The 19943-nt window shown below is 51.1% G+C and overlaps 1 protein-coding gene across 5 annotated transcripts in view; it reads right to left on the bottom strand.

Annotated features, from left to right (window-relative positions):
• CLEC16A (C-type lectin domain containing 16A) overlaps positions 1-19943 on the bottom strand; it is a 247372-nt gene that overhangs the window by 126536 nt on the left and 100893 nt on the right. For all 5 annotated transcript variants that reach the window (XM_075010592.1, XM_075010588.1, XM_075010590.1 and 2 more), the window contains exon 14: positions 8308-8417. In XM_075010592.1, the coding sequence (XP_074866693.1) occupies positions 8308-8417 (110 nt within the window). The remainder of the gene's footprint in view (positions 1-8307; positions 8418-19943) is intronic.

Below are 19943 nucleotides of genomic sequence, written 5' to 3'. Positions count from 1 at the left end.
AACACCCATTCAAATGGTAAAGAGCTTTTAGAAGAGAGTTGTAAGAGTCACTTTTCAATTTACAGTGAATGCAGGTCTTTCAAAGAGAGCCTACAGGCAGAGGAGAGCATGGTAAAGGTGTTCCATTGATCACATAGCCTATTGTTGAAATAATTCACTAAAACGAAAATACAGTAAACCCTCAATATAACGGACTAATGGATGGAGGGGTGTCCATTATAACCGAAAGTCCATTATATCGGAGGGTTTACTCCTCTGGCTCCCAGCCGCCCGTGCTCTGCTCTGAGCACAGTGGCTCCTTAGGCTCCAAGCCCCCCATGCTCAGGGCAGAGAGTGGCAGCTCCTCTGGCTCTGGCCTGCTTCTGTATCCCTTCCCCTCCCTGTGGTTGGGATCATTGCCGCAGATCTCAGCCACGGGAAGTGGACACAGCGACAGCAGCTCTTCAAGCCATAGCTAGGGACCCCGTGGCTGCGGCAGTTCCAGCTCTGGTCAGGGACTTCACGGGTGCAGCAGTCTCAGCCGTGGCCAGGAACCGGTGGCGTCTCTGGTGAGTCACCATTTACAGTGCTGTAGAGTACAGTACTCTTTGAGGGGAGGCTCGTGGCATCTGTTATTACCCATGTCCAGTAAAATGGGGTCCTCTATAGCCAGGGTTCACTGTACTTGAAATGAGTGCATCTTTTAGAGATATGGTACAAGGTTCTTTCAGAAAGAGTGCAGCAAACCACTTGTTAAGAATGGAAGGGTATAGTAGAAGCAAGGGTTAGCATATGCAAATGAATTTTCCTGCAAGTGATGAGCTTCTTAAGGTCTTATAGAGCATGAAGACCACCATCTTTGTCAGAAGTCTGAAAGCACCTGGAATAGAAACCTGAGTTTCTCAATTTTCTTGTCACCTCCTCTTTGGCAAAGGCAAGAATCAATCATCAAGAAGTTTTTGCAGCAAGGGATCCTGAACAGGGAATCGAGGGATGAAGAGTTTTAAACTGCAGTGATGCCATTTGCAATGTTTAAATAAGATGCTTGCAGAAATGTAATGGGGAAGAATGATACAGGCAGGCTCCAAATTGTGGGGAATATCTCTGAATTAGGACTGGATTTTAACTCTGGGCAGGATGTCAAGCTTTGGGCCAATGGCCCGACACCACAGTTGTCAAAGATGATCATTCACATGGATTCTTGAAGTTACTTCACACTGAAAGGGCTACTAAAGGTTATCTTCTGCAGGGAACTCAAGAAGAGGCAGATGATGATGGGGTACCTAAAAACCAGGGTTCCTCTTGAGTTGCTGATGGATGCCCCACAACCTGGCAGTGTGTCTGGTCTAACTTTTCAAGAAATTTCATTAGTTCTAGTACTGAACAGTCCTTTTCTAAAAGAAGAGATGCAAATTTAGACATCATTTCTAGAATTCTTGAAGACTTTAACCATGAATCTTCTAATAGAAATTGCAAAAATGACAGTTATGACTGCAGAGTTGGAAGAGTCAAGAGATAGTCTCAAGGCATATTTTGCCACTCTCCAGCCAATCATATTGAACAGAGAACTCACAAATGCCATCATCCGGCTGAAGTTCAGAAGGCACTGTCATTTTCACCCAAAGATGGTATTGGTACAGAAGGATCACTGCTTGTTACTTCACTACTCTTAAACCTAAAGTGGAGGAAGAGAAGGCTTCTCTGAAATCTTATAAATTCATCTTATTTGTTCATTTAAAGGTACTGGTTGGGCTGAAGCTGAGCTGCACATGTCACAAGTTGTGAAAATCCATTTAATACTTCTGAGACAATGTAGGATGCACATGAAATCTCTTCTTGAAGCAGCTGGTATTAGTCCAACTAATTCAAGAAAGCCAACAGCTTTTTTTAAGGGGTGGGAAGAACAGAGCTGGTGGGGTTAGTTTTTAGACTCCCTCCCACCCTTTGTTTTCAGAGGTGCACGAGTACTGCCTTGCATGTGAGAAAGGATGTCTGCAACAAATCCAGCGTGCAAGCTTCCTCTGGGGAAGTTAGAGAAGTTACTCACTTTCATCCAAGATGTGTCGCTGCAGGTGCTCCATGTAGGTGTCAGTGCATCCCTGCACTGTAGATCAGAAAAGCTTTGCAAAGCAGTGCCCCTTTCCCCAGCACATCATGCGTGTGCAGAAGTCAGTAGGTGATGTCATCACACTGAGGAGAGAGCATACAGCACAGCTCTCCTCTGCTCCTGTTCTACCTGAAGTTCTTATAGACACTCACTAGTGGGGAGGAAGGGAGCATTGTGCAGCACCCGCAGGCACATCTCAGAGAACTATCATTACTGCATGAAAGTGAGTAACTTCTCCTTGTCATTTGAGTGCTTCCTGCAGGTGCTCCACATGGGTGACTCCATAACAGTATCCATTTGCTGGAGGTGGGTATTGGAGTCTTTAAGTGGAGTGATGTAAACGGCATCTGCGAAGGCAGTGGCAGGTATCAGCCCTTTCTGCAGCACAAAATGCTTTGCAAATGTATGGTGTGAGGACCACATGGCTGCTCTACAGATGTCTAACAGAGGGACGTTACTAAGGAGGCAGCTGTTGCAGTCATCGCTCATTTCAAGTGGGCTCTAATAGTCTGCATCAGTTACTTGCCTCTAAGTTGGTACACAATGCGAATGGAATCTGCAATCCACTTGGGTAGGCATTGTGCCATAACGTCTGTCCCCACACGAGGCCCCGACCGTGCTTTAAAGAGTGTCTGATTTCCTATGTAGTTTGGTTCTATCAAGGGAAAAACGAATAGCACGTCTGACATCGAGCATATGCAATACAACCTCCCTAGGGTAGAAGTGAGGCTTAGCAAATTGAGTAGGTAAGTATACAGGTTCATTTAAATGAAAATCAGATAGGAATTTGGTGAGAAACCTCAGGTGAAGCCTAAGTATCACCTTGTCTTTAGTGAAAATAGTACAAGGTGGGTCAGCCATGACTGCTGCAATCTCCCTGACCCATCTGGCTGATGTTAAGGCCACTAGGAGAGCCACCTTCATGGACACATACCAAAGCTGGCAAGAAGTTTGAATGGCAGTCTTGTAAGTGTATCTAGGACCAAGCTCAAGTCCCATAGGAGTATTGGGGGGCACAAATTTGGGCACACTTTTTGTAACCTCATTAAGAAACTTCTCTCTTCGGGCACATGATGGTAAAACAAGTGGTTTCTTGAGTCATGGAAAGTTGTAATTGCAGCAAGATGCACCCTGATAGAGCTAACAGAGAGGCCTGGATCACTGAGATCCATGTAAGTTAGATATGGAAGAGGAGACAGAATGCAGACTGCACATCATACACCATTGCTGGAAAGGAGCCCATTTCCTACTACAAATATTTCCAGCAGAGAGGTGATGTCTGTTTAGAAGAATATTTTTGACCCTGCTCAAACAGGAAAGTTCTTCATTTGGAATCATGGAGAAGCCATGTTGTGAGTTTCAGGGTTTTCATGCTAGACGGTATGTGCTGCCACGGTGCTGAGTCAGGAGGTCCGGCACCATCAGGAGACAGATTGATCGATTGACAGGTAACGTAGGTAAGGACACCAGGGTTGTCTGGGCCAAACTGGTATTAGTGTCACCTGATCTGCCCTGATTTTGTTGACCAGGCACTCCCCTGCCAGTTGATATAAAAACATAGTGGGTGTGTTGTCTGTGAGAACACAAATAGTTTTGCCCCAGACCAGTGGCAGAAAATGGCTCTTCAAATGGTCCTGAGCTCTAGGATATTGATATGAAAATGTCTCTTGTGGTGGGCTCATGTGCCCTGAACTGATGCTGTGTCACAATGAGCCCCTCAGCCCATGAAATGTGCATCTGCTATAGTTACAGAGGGATCTGGGGAGTGGAAGGGTGTGCCCACAAGGAGGTTTGTTTGGGATGTCCACCAGTTTAGTGACTGTAGTACTAACAGATGAAGAGCAAGGATCTTCAATAATCAGTGGCAGGTTGGTATGCAATTGCGAGAGAGCCAACGTCAGAGGCAGCGCATATGTAGTCTTTTGAATGGGACTACAAATGCTGTGGCAGCCATGTGCCCCAATAATTGAAGGTAAGTTTGGGCTGCAGTGAAAGGGGCCTGTTTGACTATGTGAACAAGATCACAGATTGCTGGGAACCTGTGAGTAAGTGGGTAGGCTCTAGCCAAAATTGAATCCAGTAGAGCTCTATGAATTCCAGGCTCTGTGTTGGTTTCAAAGCGGACTTCTGCAGATTTAAAAGGAGGCCAAGACGGGAAAAATGTTCCCTGGCAGTATTTATCATATGGGCAGTCTGGGGGCAAGTGGGACCCTTGATCAGGCAGTCATCTAAATAATGGAAAATGATACCGTTCTGCCTTCAGATGTATGCTGTGACCATGGCGAGTGCTTTGGAGAAAACTCGCAGGGCCGTAGAAAGTCAGAAAGGGAGGACTTTGTGTTGGAAATGGTCCTCATCCATGACAATTGGAGGAACCTCCTGTGGGACAAGTGAACAGTCATGTGAACATAAGCACCTTGGAGGTTGAGCGCCGAGAACCAGTCCCATTCATCTAGTGCTGGAATGATAGTTTGTAAAGTTACCATCTTGAATTTTGCCTTAAGAATGAATTTGGTCAGCTCCCTGAGATTTAAAATAGGCCTCCATCCCCCTTATTTCTTGGTTGTCAGGAAATAGTTGGAATAGAACCCCTTGCCACAGTGCTTGTTGGGGACGGGTTCTATTGCCCATAACGTAAGAAGCTTCTGTACTTCTGTCTGTAGGAGAGGCTCCTGAGATGGGTCCCTGAAGAGGGAAGGGATAAAGGGATGTTCATGAAAGGAATTGTGTAGCCTTCTCTGATAATCTCTAAGACCCGGTTGTCGGATGCAATGTAAAAGGGCCTCAGCCAGTGGTGGAATGTGGGCCCGGGATGCACTAGACTTACAGGGTGATTGCTCAGACCCTTGATCTAGCCATCAAATTTGATGCTTTTGGGAGGCAGGGTGGGCTATAGATGACTGGCCCTGTTGTGCCTTCCTCCTGTTAGATCTATTTTTAGGCTTATTATTGTATTGTCTATGCTGTTGTCTATAATAGGAATAGTTATGCTCTGTAGATCTATGGAAGGGAGTGTACTTGTCTCTCTTGCTAGAAGGGGAATACATTCCCAGCATGCACCATGTTGCCCTGGAGTCTTTTATGGAATGTAAAATATCGTCAGTGGTGCTGGAGAACAGCTGCTTCCTAGCAAAGGGGAGGTCTTCCACCTTTGACTGGATATCACATGGAATGCTTGAAGATAAGACCCATGCCACCCTGTGCATAACTATCGCAGTGGCCGTGGCCCTAGCAGCTGTCTCAGCCACATCCATTGCTGCCTGAAGGGCAGTTTTAGCAATTGTGAGGCCTCCTTAAGGATAGGCTGCAGGTGTTTGGTGTCTGGCAACTTATTATAGTTTGTATCATCATAGTTGGCTAAAAGGGCAGAATAGTTCACAATTTGGTACTGTAGTGTATCCAAGACATATGTTACTTCTCAGGAGCAAATGCCTCAGAGGTGCCTGTTGATGTGGGTCACCTAATCGCTCCCTCAGAGCTCTATGCTGAGGAAGACCTGCGTCTTTCTTCGGTATCTGACACAGGTGGCACTGGAGAATGTGAGGCTCCCAGCAACTCAAATAGTGAGCTGGTGAAGCTGTCACAGCCTGGGAGCCTCTGAGGGCTTTAGCTGCATCCACACGTTGTTTGGCACGTCTCTGAGTCAGAGGGACTTTTGTCAAAGTAACACTTTTAAATGCGTTTCACATTCCTTAAGTGCCCTGGCCAGCATACTCTGCCAATGGGGGCACTTAAAAATGCTGTGGGATTCACCCAAGCACTCGAGGCATGAGGCATGCCCATCAGACATGGGCATAGCACCTTTGTAGGCATCACAGTTCTTTGTAGAGTCAGGCATTGAAAAGGAAAAAAAGAAGGTTGCTCTTTAAGAGAAAACTGTTGAAAGAAAAAAAGCCACTGCTGCAGCTCTGCAGCAGCCGCCACCTTCTCCCTCCCCTGCCGCCCTACCGGGATAAAGATGGTTTAAAAATAAACAACTATTAAAATTATGAGGGAAAGGAGGGAGGCTAAGTCAAAATTTAGACTTTTTCTATCAGGAAAAGAGAGCTGCTCTGCACCTGTCCACAGCCCAGGGTGGTAAAAAAAGAACCGAGGAGAGCTATGCTATGTAATCTCTCCTCAGTGCGGTGACATCATCTGCTGGCTCCTGCACTCACGTAGCACATAGGGATGGCGAGGAGATAATGCTCTGCAAAGCTTCCAATCTACAAAACAGGGATATGCTGACACTGACGTGGAGCACCTGCAGGGAGGACTCAAAAGAGTCATCAACAACCAGTCCAGGATGTGAAGGAAAAATCATGCTGAACAGTCTTTGTTGGTAGAACTGGTGTAAGGATGGATGAAACGGAAATTAGAAGCATCTTAGCATGATATGGTACAGTAAAAGAAGTGAAGATAATCACTGATAGAACTGGTGCTTCCAAAGGATATGGATTCCTCCATCAGTTGTGCAGACAAATCCAGTATCTTTAAATGCAAAGGCCCAAAAGGACAATAGCATTGTATGGTGCAATGTTGTAACGAAGGTATGAGTAATGTCAAGGACCTAGCCAATAGTGTCTTCTCTACCATGCCAGCATTCATCAATCTGGCTAATTAATAGTCTGATATAATTAATAAAAACATTAATAATAAATATCCTTCTCTAGGGCAGACAAGGCACTATGTGACTGATGTGTGGAATCACGAATGGCAAGCAGCACACAGCTAAACGCCCAGATGTTTAATTTTAGGACCTGTTGTCAAAATGTCTTGGAGAACTCAGGCTTGAAGCAGGCACATTAACACTAAAATCCTAACACTGCATAACACTGTTCTATTAAAACATGCACAGATTTTTATTAAAGGCAGATGGGAAACTTAAGGAGGATACAGGCAAATGATCTAGTATAATTCCTAACCCAGCACTGATAGTGATTGCAAGGAACTGGCCAACAAACCACAACCTCTTTCCTAGACTCACTTTTATAATGTTCAGAAACAGTGAGCAAAGGGCAGGGAGGCAGTGCAAGAGCACTCTGACAGCCACTTCAAGTTAAGGTTCTACTGTCTCAGTTGTACCCCATTGGCATAACCCATGAATGACAGTATGAAGAAGCCATGCAAAGGCAAATTATTTCCTGATAATGTCACTCAGAAAAAAGCTGATTATATACTGGGCATAAGTACCAGAGAAGTAGCCATGTTAGTCCGTACCTTCAAAAACAACAAGAAACACCACCACCTGTTGCATCTTATAGACTAACAGATATGTTGGAGCATAAGTTTTTGTGGGCAAAGACCCTCTTCTGGAACTCCCCACTCATGCTTCTGATGAAATGGGTCTTTGCCCACGAAAACTTATGCTCCAGCATATCTGTTAGTCTATACTGGGCATAGTTTCTATATACTCACCCCCAAAACAGACATCTTGATGAAAAGGAATAGGACTTTTTCCTTTATAAAATGCCTTACATCTCAGTAAAGTGGGTCACAATGAACTCTCAGAACCCTTGTGAGATAGGTAGTACCCCATTTTATACAGAACCGCAGGGCATAGCTACACTGCTCTGCAGTTCAGACTCAGAATGTAAATAGCAAAGCATAGCATTTCCCGGTAACTCCTTCAAGTGCATCTGATGAAGCGGGTCTTTGCCCATGAAAGCTTATGCTCCAAAATATCTGTTAGTCTACGAGGTGCCACAGGACTTCTTGTTGTTCTCTAAGAACCAAAAGTTTCCTCATTTAGATTAGCTCAAACCTCTTCAAACAGGAGCACACTGATCTGTAGTGCAGCTAGCACCTGGAACTTCCACACAGGGGAGTCAAAACTCAGCACATGTTGTACACTGCTCGTCATACCTCTGGAATCTGAACTGTGGGATAAAGCAGATGTGCCCTTATATACAGCTATGTTAACACTCTCCTGAGTTCACACACCACGATGGTGGCAGAGCTAAGAAGACAACCTAGGAATCCCAACTCTCAATTCTTTACTCTAACCGATAGTTTCCAGATTATATTATCTCTTCTTTAGATAGTTCTCTGCAATTAACCAAAGACTATATGATGTAGAAGTGGATTATATGAAACTAAACAACAGAATGATTTGTGCAGATATCAACCATATGTCCAGCTGTCATAACCAAACAAAAAACATTGCTTATGTGGTCCTAACATTGAGCACTTTTACAGAGATGGCTAAACACTGGTATCAGCAAACGACAGCACAAACTTACCTCAAGGCAAGCAAGGTGAACATCTTTTATAATACTGCCACTTTTAGACAATACCAGTTGCTTTAGTAAAAGACAGCCAAGTTCCAGTGTTGCCAGACGAACTTTTCCATCTAAAGTAAAAGGTCAGTTAGAATTCTGACGTATGGAATATTTACTCCGGAGAAATCTTTTAATTCAGAGGCTTTCTGTAGGTTTTCCATTCTTCCCTTTCCCTGCCTGCCCCAACCTCCGAACACAATGGAACACACACAACAAAACCAGACTACACTACAGTGTCATGATTTACTGTCAGGCATATAGATTTATGACCTTACAAAATAATGATCTCTTAAGAGAAAGCTGAAGCTATTTCTGTTACTGATAGAGTCAAATCCCCCTCTGGGAGCTGTCAAATTATTATTGCCAGGAAAGACTAAGCCCCCTACACACAATAATACTAAAAGCAAATTTTTGGCTTTGGGATAAACCAGACAACAGCCAACAAGAAGATTTTTTTAAACATTCTGGGAAAGAATTAATGGGAGAGAAAACAGTTAACCCTGGGAAACAGGAGTTTACCAAAGCACTGAGACTGCTGCATAACTTAAGTTTTTTCAAGGCCTGAAGGAGTTTTAAGGAGGGATCTGAAACAGAAAAATGGAGTAGTTTTGCAGGTGTTTATGGAGAGTCCCTCCCATGCACAATGGGCAACCTGGAAGAAAACTCTGGATGTTTATTTGAAAATAAGGGGGCAGTTTAGATTGGCATCACTGAAAGAGCAGGGGCAGGAGTTAACATCTGAAAAGCATAGGAGACAACAGGTAGCATGAGATAGGCAGTGAACGGACTTGAAAGAGAAGACAAGAAATTTGTCTGATATGGTGGGGAAGCAAAAAGTGGTAGAAGACAAAGCAACAAGCTACAAAAAAGACAGTTACCTGCTCTGTAACTGATGTTCTTTGAGATGTGTTGCTCATGTCCGTTCCAAGTTGGGTGTGAGTGGGCACATGCCCAGTTGCCAGAAGCTTTTTGCCCTAGCCAGTAGCCCTAGGGTTGGTGCGGTGCCCCCTGGAGTGGCACCCATATGGCGGACCATGTATACACCGCCCAAGCCGCCCCCCACTCACTTCTATCTTGCCGGCTACACCAACAGCGGGGAAGGCAGGAGGGTTTTGAAATGGACATGAGCAACACATCTTGAAGAACACCAGTTACAGAACAGGTAACTGTCTTTTTTTCTTTGAGTGACTGCTCATGTGCATTCCAAGCTGGGTGAATCCAAGCCAATGCCTAGGAGGCAGGGTCGGAGCCCTGAAAGGAGTGTAGGACAGCCCTGCTCACTGCAGTATCTTCCTGTGCGTGCTGTGTCAAAGGGTAATGCACTGAAAACGTGTGAATGGAGGACCAAGTGGCCCCCCTGCAGCTATCCTGGATAGGCCAAGTACACCATAGAGAATGCCTGTGCCCCGGTAGAGTGAGCTCTGATTTTTTTTTTTTGCGGGGGGGCGGGGCGGTGCAACGGGACACGACACCCGTCAGTTTGTAGCACTCCGATACAGGCCACTATCCAGGAGGAGATCTGCTGAGTGGAGACTGGGAGCCCCTTCATCCTGTCCACCACTGCAACTAACAACTGTTGAGACTTTCAGAAGGGTCTGGTCCTGGTCATATAGAAGGCCAACACCCTCTGACCATGCAAGGTATGTAAGCTTTGTTCACGGCTGCATGAGGCTTTGGATAGAACACCAGTAAGGTGTTGTCTTGGTTAACATGGAAGGGGAAAGACCATCTTTGGCAGGAACACCGGGTGGGGTCTTAGCCTGACCTTATCCTTGGGGAACACCATATAAAGCAGGTCCACCATCAGGACCCTGAGCTCTGACATCCTTCTGGCTGAGGTAATGGCCACCAAGAACACTGGCTTGTAACTAAGGAATAAAAGGGAGCAGGTGGCAAGGGGTTCAAATGGGGGCACCAAAAGTTTAGACAATACCAAATTAAAGTCCGACACTGGCCTTTGGTTTGACCCTTTCCATTCCTTTCATGAACCTTTCACCACAGGATCTGAGAAGACAGATGACATCCTGGGCAAAAAGCTGAAATGGCTGCCAAGTGAACTTTCAGAGAGGATAGTGACAGCCCTTCCTGGCTCAAGAACAACAAGTAGTCTAGAATACTTGGTACTGGGGTTTGCCCCAGGGATAGTCCCCTTTGAGTTGCCCAGACAGCAAACCTCTTCCCGCTGTTTAACAATATTTCCCTGACAGGTTTGGAGCAGGAAAGCTCAACCGCTCTCAGGCATGGAGCTTCCACACTGTGAGATGTAGTGCCAGAGATTGGGATGCTGCAGTCTCCCCTCCCTCTTGTGTCAGCAGGTCCAGGCGCGACGGAAGTGCCATTGGGTCACAGACAAACATCTCCAGGAGGGTCAAGTACCAGTGTTGTCGAGCCCAAGCTGAGGCCACCAGGATAACTCATGCTCGGTCTGACCAAATTCTGAATAGTGTTCGGTGGATGAGTGGCACTGGAGGGAAGGCGTACAGCAGAGGGAGTGACCAGTGAATGCTGAAGGCATCTGCCCAGGAGCCCGAGCTTTGATTTTGGTAAGAGCAGAATGTCCGGCAATTTGTGTTGAGAGGGTGGTGAACAGGGCTTCCTGGAGACATCCCCACTTCTGGAAAATTAACTCAGTATTTCTGTGTGTAATAAGGGCCTGCTGAGATGGTGCGCCAAGGAGTTGTGAGCCCCCGGTAGGTACAATGCTTTCAGGAGAACCTGGTGCTGGATGCAAAAGTCCCAGAGCATGAGGACCTCGAGACACGGGGAGAAGAGCGTGCACCCCCTTATTTGTTTATATAATACATCGCCATGGTATTGTCTGTGCTGACTGCGACACACTACCCCTTTAGGTCACTCTGAAACACTTCGCATGCCAGCCAAACAGCTCTGAGCTCCCGCACGTTTATGTGGAGCTGAGCATCAGTCTTGCTCCACAGGGCCTGGGTCTGGTGGTCCCCCAGATGCGCTCCCCAGCCCAAGTCTGAGGCATCTGTGACTAGGGAGAGGGAGGGTTGAGGGGGATTGAACGGCACTCCCATGCAGACCAACTGGGTATCTAACTACCAGTGTAATGCCATTAGCACTTATGGAGGGACTGTCACTAACTTGTCTATATTGTTCTTGACAGGTCTGTATACTGAGGCGAGCCACAAATGGAAGGGGCGCATTTGCAACCTGGCATGCTGGACTACAAACGTGCACGATGCCTTTGGGTCCAACAGCCTGAGACATCCTCTGGACATTGGGTTGGGAACCTGATTAGTTCGAGGATGCAAGATGCCATGGCTTGAACCCTGCTCTGAGGCAGGAAGGCCCTGGTTTGTCCTGCATCCAGTCGGGCACCCGCGAATTCCATGACCTGAATTGGGGTTAGCATTGACTTTGCCTCGTTTACTATGAAGCCTAGTGTGTCAAACGTCTGTCGTATCAACTACACGTCGCACCACCTGGTGCTGCAATCGACCCCGGCTCAGCCAGTCGTCCAGGTAGGGAAAGAGGTGCACTCCCGTCTGTGCAGGAAGGCTGCTTCTACTGACATACATTTGGTGAAGACTCTCGGGGCCAAGGAGAGGCTGAACGGAAGGACTGTGAACTGATAATGGTCCTTCCCTACCACAAAACAGAGGAACCTCCTGTGAGGTAGACAGATTTTTATGTGGAAATACGCGTCCTTTAAGTTGAGAGCTGCAAACCAGTCCCCTCATTCCAGCATCGGGATAATTAGGGCCAGGGATATCATACAAAAATCTTATTTTTCACAAATTTGTTTAGGTTTCGCAGGTGTGAAATTGGCCACAATCCCCCTTTTGCTTTAGAGATTAGGAAATAATGGGAATAAAACTCCTGCCCCCAGAATTTTTGGGTGACTTCCTCTATAGCCCCCTTTGTAGGAGAGACTTTACCTCCTACTTGAGCAATGTCTCATGATAGGGGTCCCTGAAGAGGGAGAGGGAGGGAGAGTGGGAAGCGGGTAAGAAGAAAATTGAATAGAGTACCCCTTTTCTACCGTGTGGAGGACCCACTGGTCTGACTTTATGTTGCACCATGCATGGTATAAGGGGGATAGGTGGGATGAAAATAAAAGTTGAGCTGGAACTGAGGTGGTGGCTGGTGTGTCGCTCCCGACTGCCCCATCAAAACTGTTGTTTAGACCCCAGTGGGCAGTTTTGATGTTTCTAGCCCTGGGTCTGGTGGCCCTGACGTCTCCAATTGGAGCAGTCCCTTCTCCTGCTACCATTCCGGTGTTGTTGCAGGAATTGCCTGAACTGGGGTCTTGAGATAAAGAGCCTTCTCTACTTCTCTGGTATGTGCCGACCCAGCAAATGTAGGGTGGCCCTTGAGTCCTTCATACTGTGAATCTCATCTGTTTTTTCGGAAAACGGAGGACCCTTCAAAGGGAAGGTCCTGTATCATTTGTTGCACCTCGTAGGGGAGCCCTGAAACCAGCAGCAAGCCTCCCCTTCGCATGACTATACCAGAGGCCATGACCCTGGTGGCTGCATCTGGCGCAGCCTGCAGTGCCACTCTTAGATATGAGTCTCTGCTCCTCCACCATAGCATTAAACTCATTATTGCTCTCTGGTGGCACCAGTTCCGCAAAGCAATCTAGGGAGCCGGCCGTATTACATGCATATCTGCTAACCAGAGCCTGCTGGTTAATGATCCTTAACTGAAGGCCACCTGGAGAATAAACTTTTCTACCATACAGGTCCAGTCATTTGGCCTCTCTGTTTTTAGAAGAAGGGACTTGAAACCCCTGTCTCTCCCTGTTGTTGGCCGCATCTATAACCAGGGAGTCAGGAGGAGGGTGGGTGAACAGGTGTTCATTGCCCTGGACTGGAACAAAGTACTGGCATTCATTCTTTCTGGCTGTGGGTAGGGCAGAGGCCAGGGTTTGCCACACTGTCTTTGCCATGTTGGCAACTGTCTTAACAACAGGCAGTGCCTTAGTGGGTCCAGACACTGACAAAATGTCTGTGACTGGGTCCCTTTCGTCCCTGATCTCCTCCGCCTGTACCCCCAGGCTCTATGCCACCCTTCTCAGTAACTGCTGGTACATTCTTCCATCTTCCATTACTGGGGATGCTGAGGACCCAGCCAATGCCTAGTCTGGGGAGGATGAGGATGACAGACCCGCACCCTCTGAGACTACCAGCCCAGGGGGTTCAAGTTCTCCTGTTTGAGTCCCCAGCACCGTGTTCTGCGGTGCCATGCTCAGTGCCTGGGGTGGAGTGCCCCATTGCAATGCGTGCTGTGCTGCCATCATGGTGAAGTAGCTCAGCACCTGGGACGGCACCAGGTCTACCAGTGCTAACACCAACCAGTGCCGACACCGATGTTTGTGCCGAAGACTCTACAGGCACCTCCTGCACCATCAGCTCCTGAGCCTGCACTTGCGGGGGCACTCCCAGCAATACAGACAGTGCTGACCTCAGCACCTGGGGAGTGCTAGGCACCCTAATAGGGAGTCCCACGTCTTGCCCCTGTGCCTCGTGGACTGCCCATGGGGTCCAAAAAGGCCAGTGGGGAGAGTGGGGGCATTTGCCAATCCCCCGCTGCGCGGCGCCAGGACTGGGACAACCTCGTACTCCCGCTCTGAGCTGAGCTGGAGTAAAAAGAGTCTGACTCTGACGCTGATGACAATGGCGGTGCAGAGTGGCAAATGGTGCCTGCCCGGTTCTGCATGCCTTGTACTGCGTGATACGGGGCACTGAAAGAGGTAACCATCTGCGGGGATCAAGTCGGTGTCAGGAACCGTGCTAGTGACCTTGCAGACTGCTCTGGAGCCTGTGTCTGAGGTGGCGATGAGGACCCTCAGCGCAGTGTCAGAACCAGCACCGTTATTTGTAAAGGCCCTGTACAGCACTAAAAGCCTCTGGCATTGAGGGCAGCTTCAGAAAGCGCGGGCTCCCACCTCGTGCTGGAGCTGATGCCCACACTTCATGACCCTGGTGATGGTGCGATCTGGCGGACTCTTCAGAGTGTTGCTGTCTTTTTGTCCTCTCATGGGATCGACCCCAGTCTCACATCTTTTTCTTATGAGGCACCCGGGATTGGCTCCTATGGTGTCAAGGAGCACAAGGCACCGAGTCCTGTTCTTGGGGTCAGGAGCTCTCTGATGGCACCGATGGTGCTGGAGTGCTCTGCACCGATGATGCACTGCTCTGAGCTCCCACTGGGGAAATGGCCAGATGCAAGGCTGCCTCCACCAGCAACACCTTCAGTCATTGAGCCCTGTCTTTCGACATTCTAGGCTTGAAGGCCTTGCATATAGAGCAGCGTTCCTGGAGGAGAGCCTCACTGAGGCAGCTCAGACAAGTCTGATGTGGGTCACTTTTGGGCATCTGTTTGCCACATTTTGAGCAGGTTTTAAAACCTGGAGAGCTGGGCATTCCCTTGCACCAAAGCACCGAGAGGGGTTAGAGTCCTGCCTCGGTTCACTAACTGTTAAGTACAACTATTTACAAGTAAAAGACAACTATGTAAACTATCAACTAATTTAAAGGCTACCAGCGAATACACAAGGAGTGAGAGCACTCCAGCAACCGACAGCATGGTGAGAAGAAACTGAGCTGGGGGGCAGGGCAGGTTGGGCGATGCATACATGGGCTGCCATACAGGCGCCACTCCAGGGAGCACAGCACCGACCCTAGGGCTACTGGCTAGGGCAAAAAGTTTCCAGCAATTGGGCGTGCGCCCGCTCACACCCAACTTGGAAAGCAAAACTTGGGATGCACATGAGCAATCACTCGAAGAAGATGTGATTGTTGCAGCAACATTTTACATGGATATAAGCAAGGCAAGATTGCTTTTGTCAAGAGCAGGGAGGAGTATGACTGGGGAGGACGTTGCAGTAGTCAATATGCAAGATGAGGACTCGGATGAGTGTTTTAATTATGTGGCTTGAAAGAAATGCTGTATCTTGGCAACATTAGGTTATGAAGAAATAATCTCGCAGAGAGGATGATGCCCAGATCACAGGGAGGATGATGTTGCTGAGTGATAGAAAAAGGAGGGGAATGTGCCAGAATTTGGGGGGAGGATTAAGACCTCTGTTTCAGCCATGTTGATTTGAAACTGCCAGCTAGATATCCATGAGATGTCAAAAGGACAGGAAGAGATTTTAGTCTAGATAGCAGATGGTGATTCAAAGAAAAGATAGCTCTGAAAATCTTCAGCATAAAGCATAGTCTCATTCATGTTTCTGGAAAGAGAGAGGACGGTCAAAAATAAGGACCTCTGTCCACACATGAGTATGAGGAAGGAATAAGGAGACTTCTCTGAATTATGTCTGATGTGCTATCAGTTTTACCCTAGCAGTGTTAATTATGAATTCCAAGGAAGTGCTTTTGTTTAGATAGAAACCAAACAGACACTGGCCATGCATACCTTCCCTTCTGCAAACACATGCACTCTCAGTCCATGACATCACAGGGCTTAAGGAGGACTTTTGTGAGAGTCACTTATTAAAATACTGCCAGAGAATCATGTATCACATGAGCTGTGTCTACACGTGCACGCTACTTCGAAGTAGCGGCACTAACTTCGAAATAGCGCCCGTCGCGGCTACACGCGTCGGGCACTATTTCGAAGTTAACTTCGACGTTAGGCGGCGAGACGTCGAAGTCGCTAACCCCATGAGGAGATAGAAATAGCGCCCTACTTCGACGTTCAACGTCGAAGTAGGGACAGTGTAGACGATCCGCGTCCCGCAACGTCGAAATTGCCGGGTCCTCCATGGCGGCCATCAGCTGGGGGGTTGAGAGACGCTCTCTCCAGCCCCTCAGCTCACTGGTGGCCGCGTGGAGCGGCCCCTTAAAGGTCCCCTCCCCCGCCCTGACTCTGCAGGAAGCTGAGGCAACGTGCAGGCTGCAGCCTGCACACGCGGCAAGCCTGCACAGCCATCAGCCCACCACAGAGCGGTGATGGCGAGCCAGGAGCCCCCCCAGCGGACCCCCCCAAGGGGAGCCAGGGCAGCCAGCCCAGCCAGAGGGCCACCCAGTCTGGGAAGCGGCAGCGGGGCCCCTCCTGGACGGAGGCCGAGCTGCGGGACCTGCTGGGGCTCTGGAGCGAGGAGGAGGTGCTCCAGGTAATGGGGAGCAAGAGGCGGAGTAAGGTGAAGGAGCTGCGGCAGGGTTATGCCCGGGCCCGGGATGCGGCCAGCCGATCTGGGGCCGCCCCCGTCACTTGCCCCTTTTACAGGGAGCTCAGGGACATCCTGGGCTCCCGGCACACCTCCTCCCCTCCAGCCACACTTGACACCTCGGCTGACGAGCCCCAGCAGGCCCTGCAGCCGGAGTCCAACCCGGAGGCAAGCCCCGCACCCCGGGGGCCATCCCCGGGACATCGCGGCAGGAGGAGGAGGAGGAGGAGGAGGAGGAGGAGGGGGGCTCCTCCTCCGCAGAATCCAGCCTGCAGATCCTCCTCCTGCCATCCCGGAGCAGCAGCAGGGCCTCTGACCCCCGGGGATCTCCGGACCGTGGGAGCGGACCCACAGGTAGGTACCCCTCTCTGGTGGACACCCCGGGGCTTGAGGGGCGGGGGTAACAGAGATGTGTCCAGGGCCCCCCACGCGCTCACATGGCCATGGCCCCAAGGACACCAGGGCCATGGCCCTCACAGCACTGCAGCCATCAGCCCGTGCCCCCCCACCACCCTGCATGACAGTGCCATGCCCCATCCCCAGGCCAGGGGGGAGCGGAACCACGAGGGGCCCCCGGGCGGAGGGGGTGGGACACCCCGCAGCAGCAGCATGTGATGGAGTGGGGGAAGTGCCAAAGGGAGACTCAGGCTACATATGAGCCACAAGAGCCGAGGAGCTCCCAGGGCCAAAAGAGGATCCTGGCGCTACAGCTGGCAGGTGACACCTCTGCCCTGAGCAAACAGGAGGGAGGAGCCGAGCTGGCTTGGAATTAGGGGGCGAGGGCGGGGGCCACAGGTAGAGGCTAGGGGAAGGGAGAGCTGCTAGGCAGCCAGCCAGAGGAGGGGGAAAGCTGCATCCCAGAGGGGCCCCCCTTGGGGTCTTCTCCCCACGACGGGTTGGAAGGACTGTCTCTTCCGCCAGCTGGTGCTGTCACTCCTGTCAGAAACTGGCCATCTGTGGCCTAAGAAAGCTCTCCTGCCCTCAGACCCTGCGGGGTGAAGTGAGAGTCGCTCCCACCAGGGGACGGGGTGCAGGGCAGGGGGACCCCTGAACCCCATCCATCACAGCAGCATCTCCCGGGGATGGGGAACCTGCAGCACAGGGCGGGGGGGACAAAGGCCACGGCTCGGGGCCCACACTAACGCCTGTCTCCATTCTTCTTTCCCCCCTCCTCTCCTGTGTCCTGCACCTGCACCTGCACCATCCGAAGGACCGGAAGAGAGCGCCGGCGAGGCCTCAGTTGTCCCGGAGAGCCCTCCGGGACCCTCGCTCCAGGGCAGCCCCTCGGCCGAGGAACGACCGGCCCCGCGGAGGGCAAGACGGCGGACCCCGCGCCTACTACCGGCGGCGGAAACGGACCCCCAGCTGCTGGCCATCCTCCGCCGGTAGCTGGAGGTGTCGGAGCAGCACCTCCAGCTGCAGGAGCGGGCGCTGGCCTGGCGCCAGGAGGCATGGGGGGCCTATATGCAGACATTCAACCGGCTGGTTGATTACCTGGCCCCCCATGCCGCACCGGCCGAGCCATCGCCCGCCCTGCCCGCTCCTGCAGCCCCACCACCAGCTGCTTCAGCCGTCGCCGGGCTGTCCGCCGTCGCCCCACCACCCACCCGCGAGGGCCACAGTGCCGAAGGACCCCTGGAGCCTCCTGAGACTCGCCGGCGCCGGTACCTTCCTGTCCAGCCCGCTCCCACCCAGCCGCGGACCAGACTGCAGGCACGGCGGGGCTCCCGGCCGGGCACGCCCAGTGCTGGGCTCTAGGGGCGAGGGGCCCGGGACATGGCCCCCCCCCTTGTTGTATATAGTTTGAATGTTTGTTTTTGGTGCCCCCGTTTGCCCCGTCCCCCCATGTAAATAGTTCTCCCCGTTCTCCTCCCTACTTTTCTTTTTTGTTGATGGCGCACACTTCTTTGCTTTGTTGTTGTATATTGTTTTATTTGTGCACATCTTGCTTTTGTTGAACGTTTGTCCCTCCTTTTTTGTTTCTGTTTCACATATTTATTTATTTACAAAAAAAAAAAAAAGTTTCGTAAAGAGGGAAAAAAAGTTTACGTTCACCCACACGTTCGTGCTGTCATTTGTCCAGGACAAGTGGGAGGGGGGGCGGTGGGGTGCTCCATGGTGTGGGCGTTGGGGCAGGAGTGTGGGGGAGGAAGGGGCGGGCAGTAGGGGGCCTGGGCAGAGTTCACCCTGCGGCCTGTTGGTCGAAGTGGGCCCGCAGGGCCTCCCGGACCCGGGTCCCCTCTGGGCCCACCTGCCGACTGGGAGCAGCAGGTGGCTGCACACGTGCCCTGCCGGCCTCCGCGGCCCAGCCCTGCACAAAGGTCTCCCCCTTGCTCTCCACGAGGTTGTGCAGGGCGCAGCAGGCACCCTCAATCTGGGGGATGTTGTTGGGGCCCGTATCCAGGCGGGTCAGGAGACATCGCCAGCGTCCCTTCAGGCGGCCAAATGAGCGCTCCACCACCTGGCGCACACGGTTCAGGTGCTCGTTGAAGCGCTCCTGGCTAGCGGAGAGATGGCCCGTGTAGGGGTGCATGAGCCACGGCCGGAGGGGGTAGGCCGCATCTGCGATGACGCAGAAGGGCATGGTGGTGTCCCCCAGAGGGATCTCCCACTGGGGGATGTAGGTCCCCGCCTCCAGCCGGCGGCACAGGCCCGAGTTCCGGAAAACCCGGGCGTTGTGGGTGCTGCCAGGCCAGCCCACGTAAATGTCCTGGAAACGTCCCCGGCTGTCCACCAAGGCCTGCAGGACGACAGAATGGTAGCCCTTCCGATTGAGGTATCGTCCTCCACTGTGATGCGGGGCGCGGATGGGGATGTGAGTCCCATCCAGAGCCCCGAAGCAGTTGGGGAAGCCCAGGGTGGCAAAGGCGGTGACAGTGGCATGTGGGTCCCCTAGCCTCATGAGCCTGTGCAGGAGCATGGCGTTGATGGCACGCACGACCTGCAGAGAAAGCACATGGGACAGCCCCAATGAGAGGTGAGCAGGGTGTGCGTGGCCCTGCCCTGCCCTGCCCTGCCCTGGCCCCCCTGCCCTGCCCTGGCCTCCCCCTGTGGGTTCTCTTACCTCCATGAAGACAGCCCCGACGGTGGCCTTTCCGACACCAAACTGCTGCCCCACGGATCGGTAGCTGTCCGGAGTGGCCAGCTTCCAGACAGCGATGCCGACCCGTTTCTCCACAGGGAGGGCACGCCGCATGGCAGTGTCCCGGTGCCTGAGTGCGGGGGTGAGCCACTGGCACAGCTCCAGGAATGTCTGGCGGGTCATCCTGAAGTTCCTGAGCCAGTGGTCGTCGTCCCACTCCCCAAGAACCAGCCGCTCCCACCACTCGGTGCTGGTGGGGTAGCTCCACAGCCGCCGGCGTGTGAGGCAGGGGGTGGAGCGGGGTGCTGCAGGGGTAGGGGTTGAGCCCTGCTGCCCTGGGGTCATCTCCTCCCCTGGGGCAAGAAGGTAGTC

The sequence above is a fragment of the Carettochelys insculpta genome, chromosome 16, assembly GCF_033958435.1.
Source record: "Carettochelys insculpta isolate YL-2023 chromosome 16, ASM3395843v1, whole genome shotgun sequence".
Taxonomy (NCBI): domain Eukaryota; kingdom Metazoa; phylum Chordata; order Testudines; family Carettochelyidae; genus Carettochelys; species Carettochelys insculpta.
Note: the sequence above shows the minus strand (reverse complement) of the source record. Positions and strands in the feature narration are given on the sequence as shown.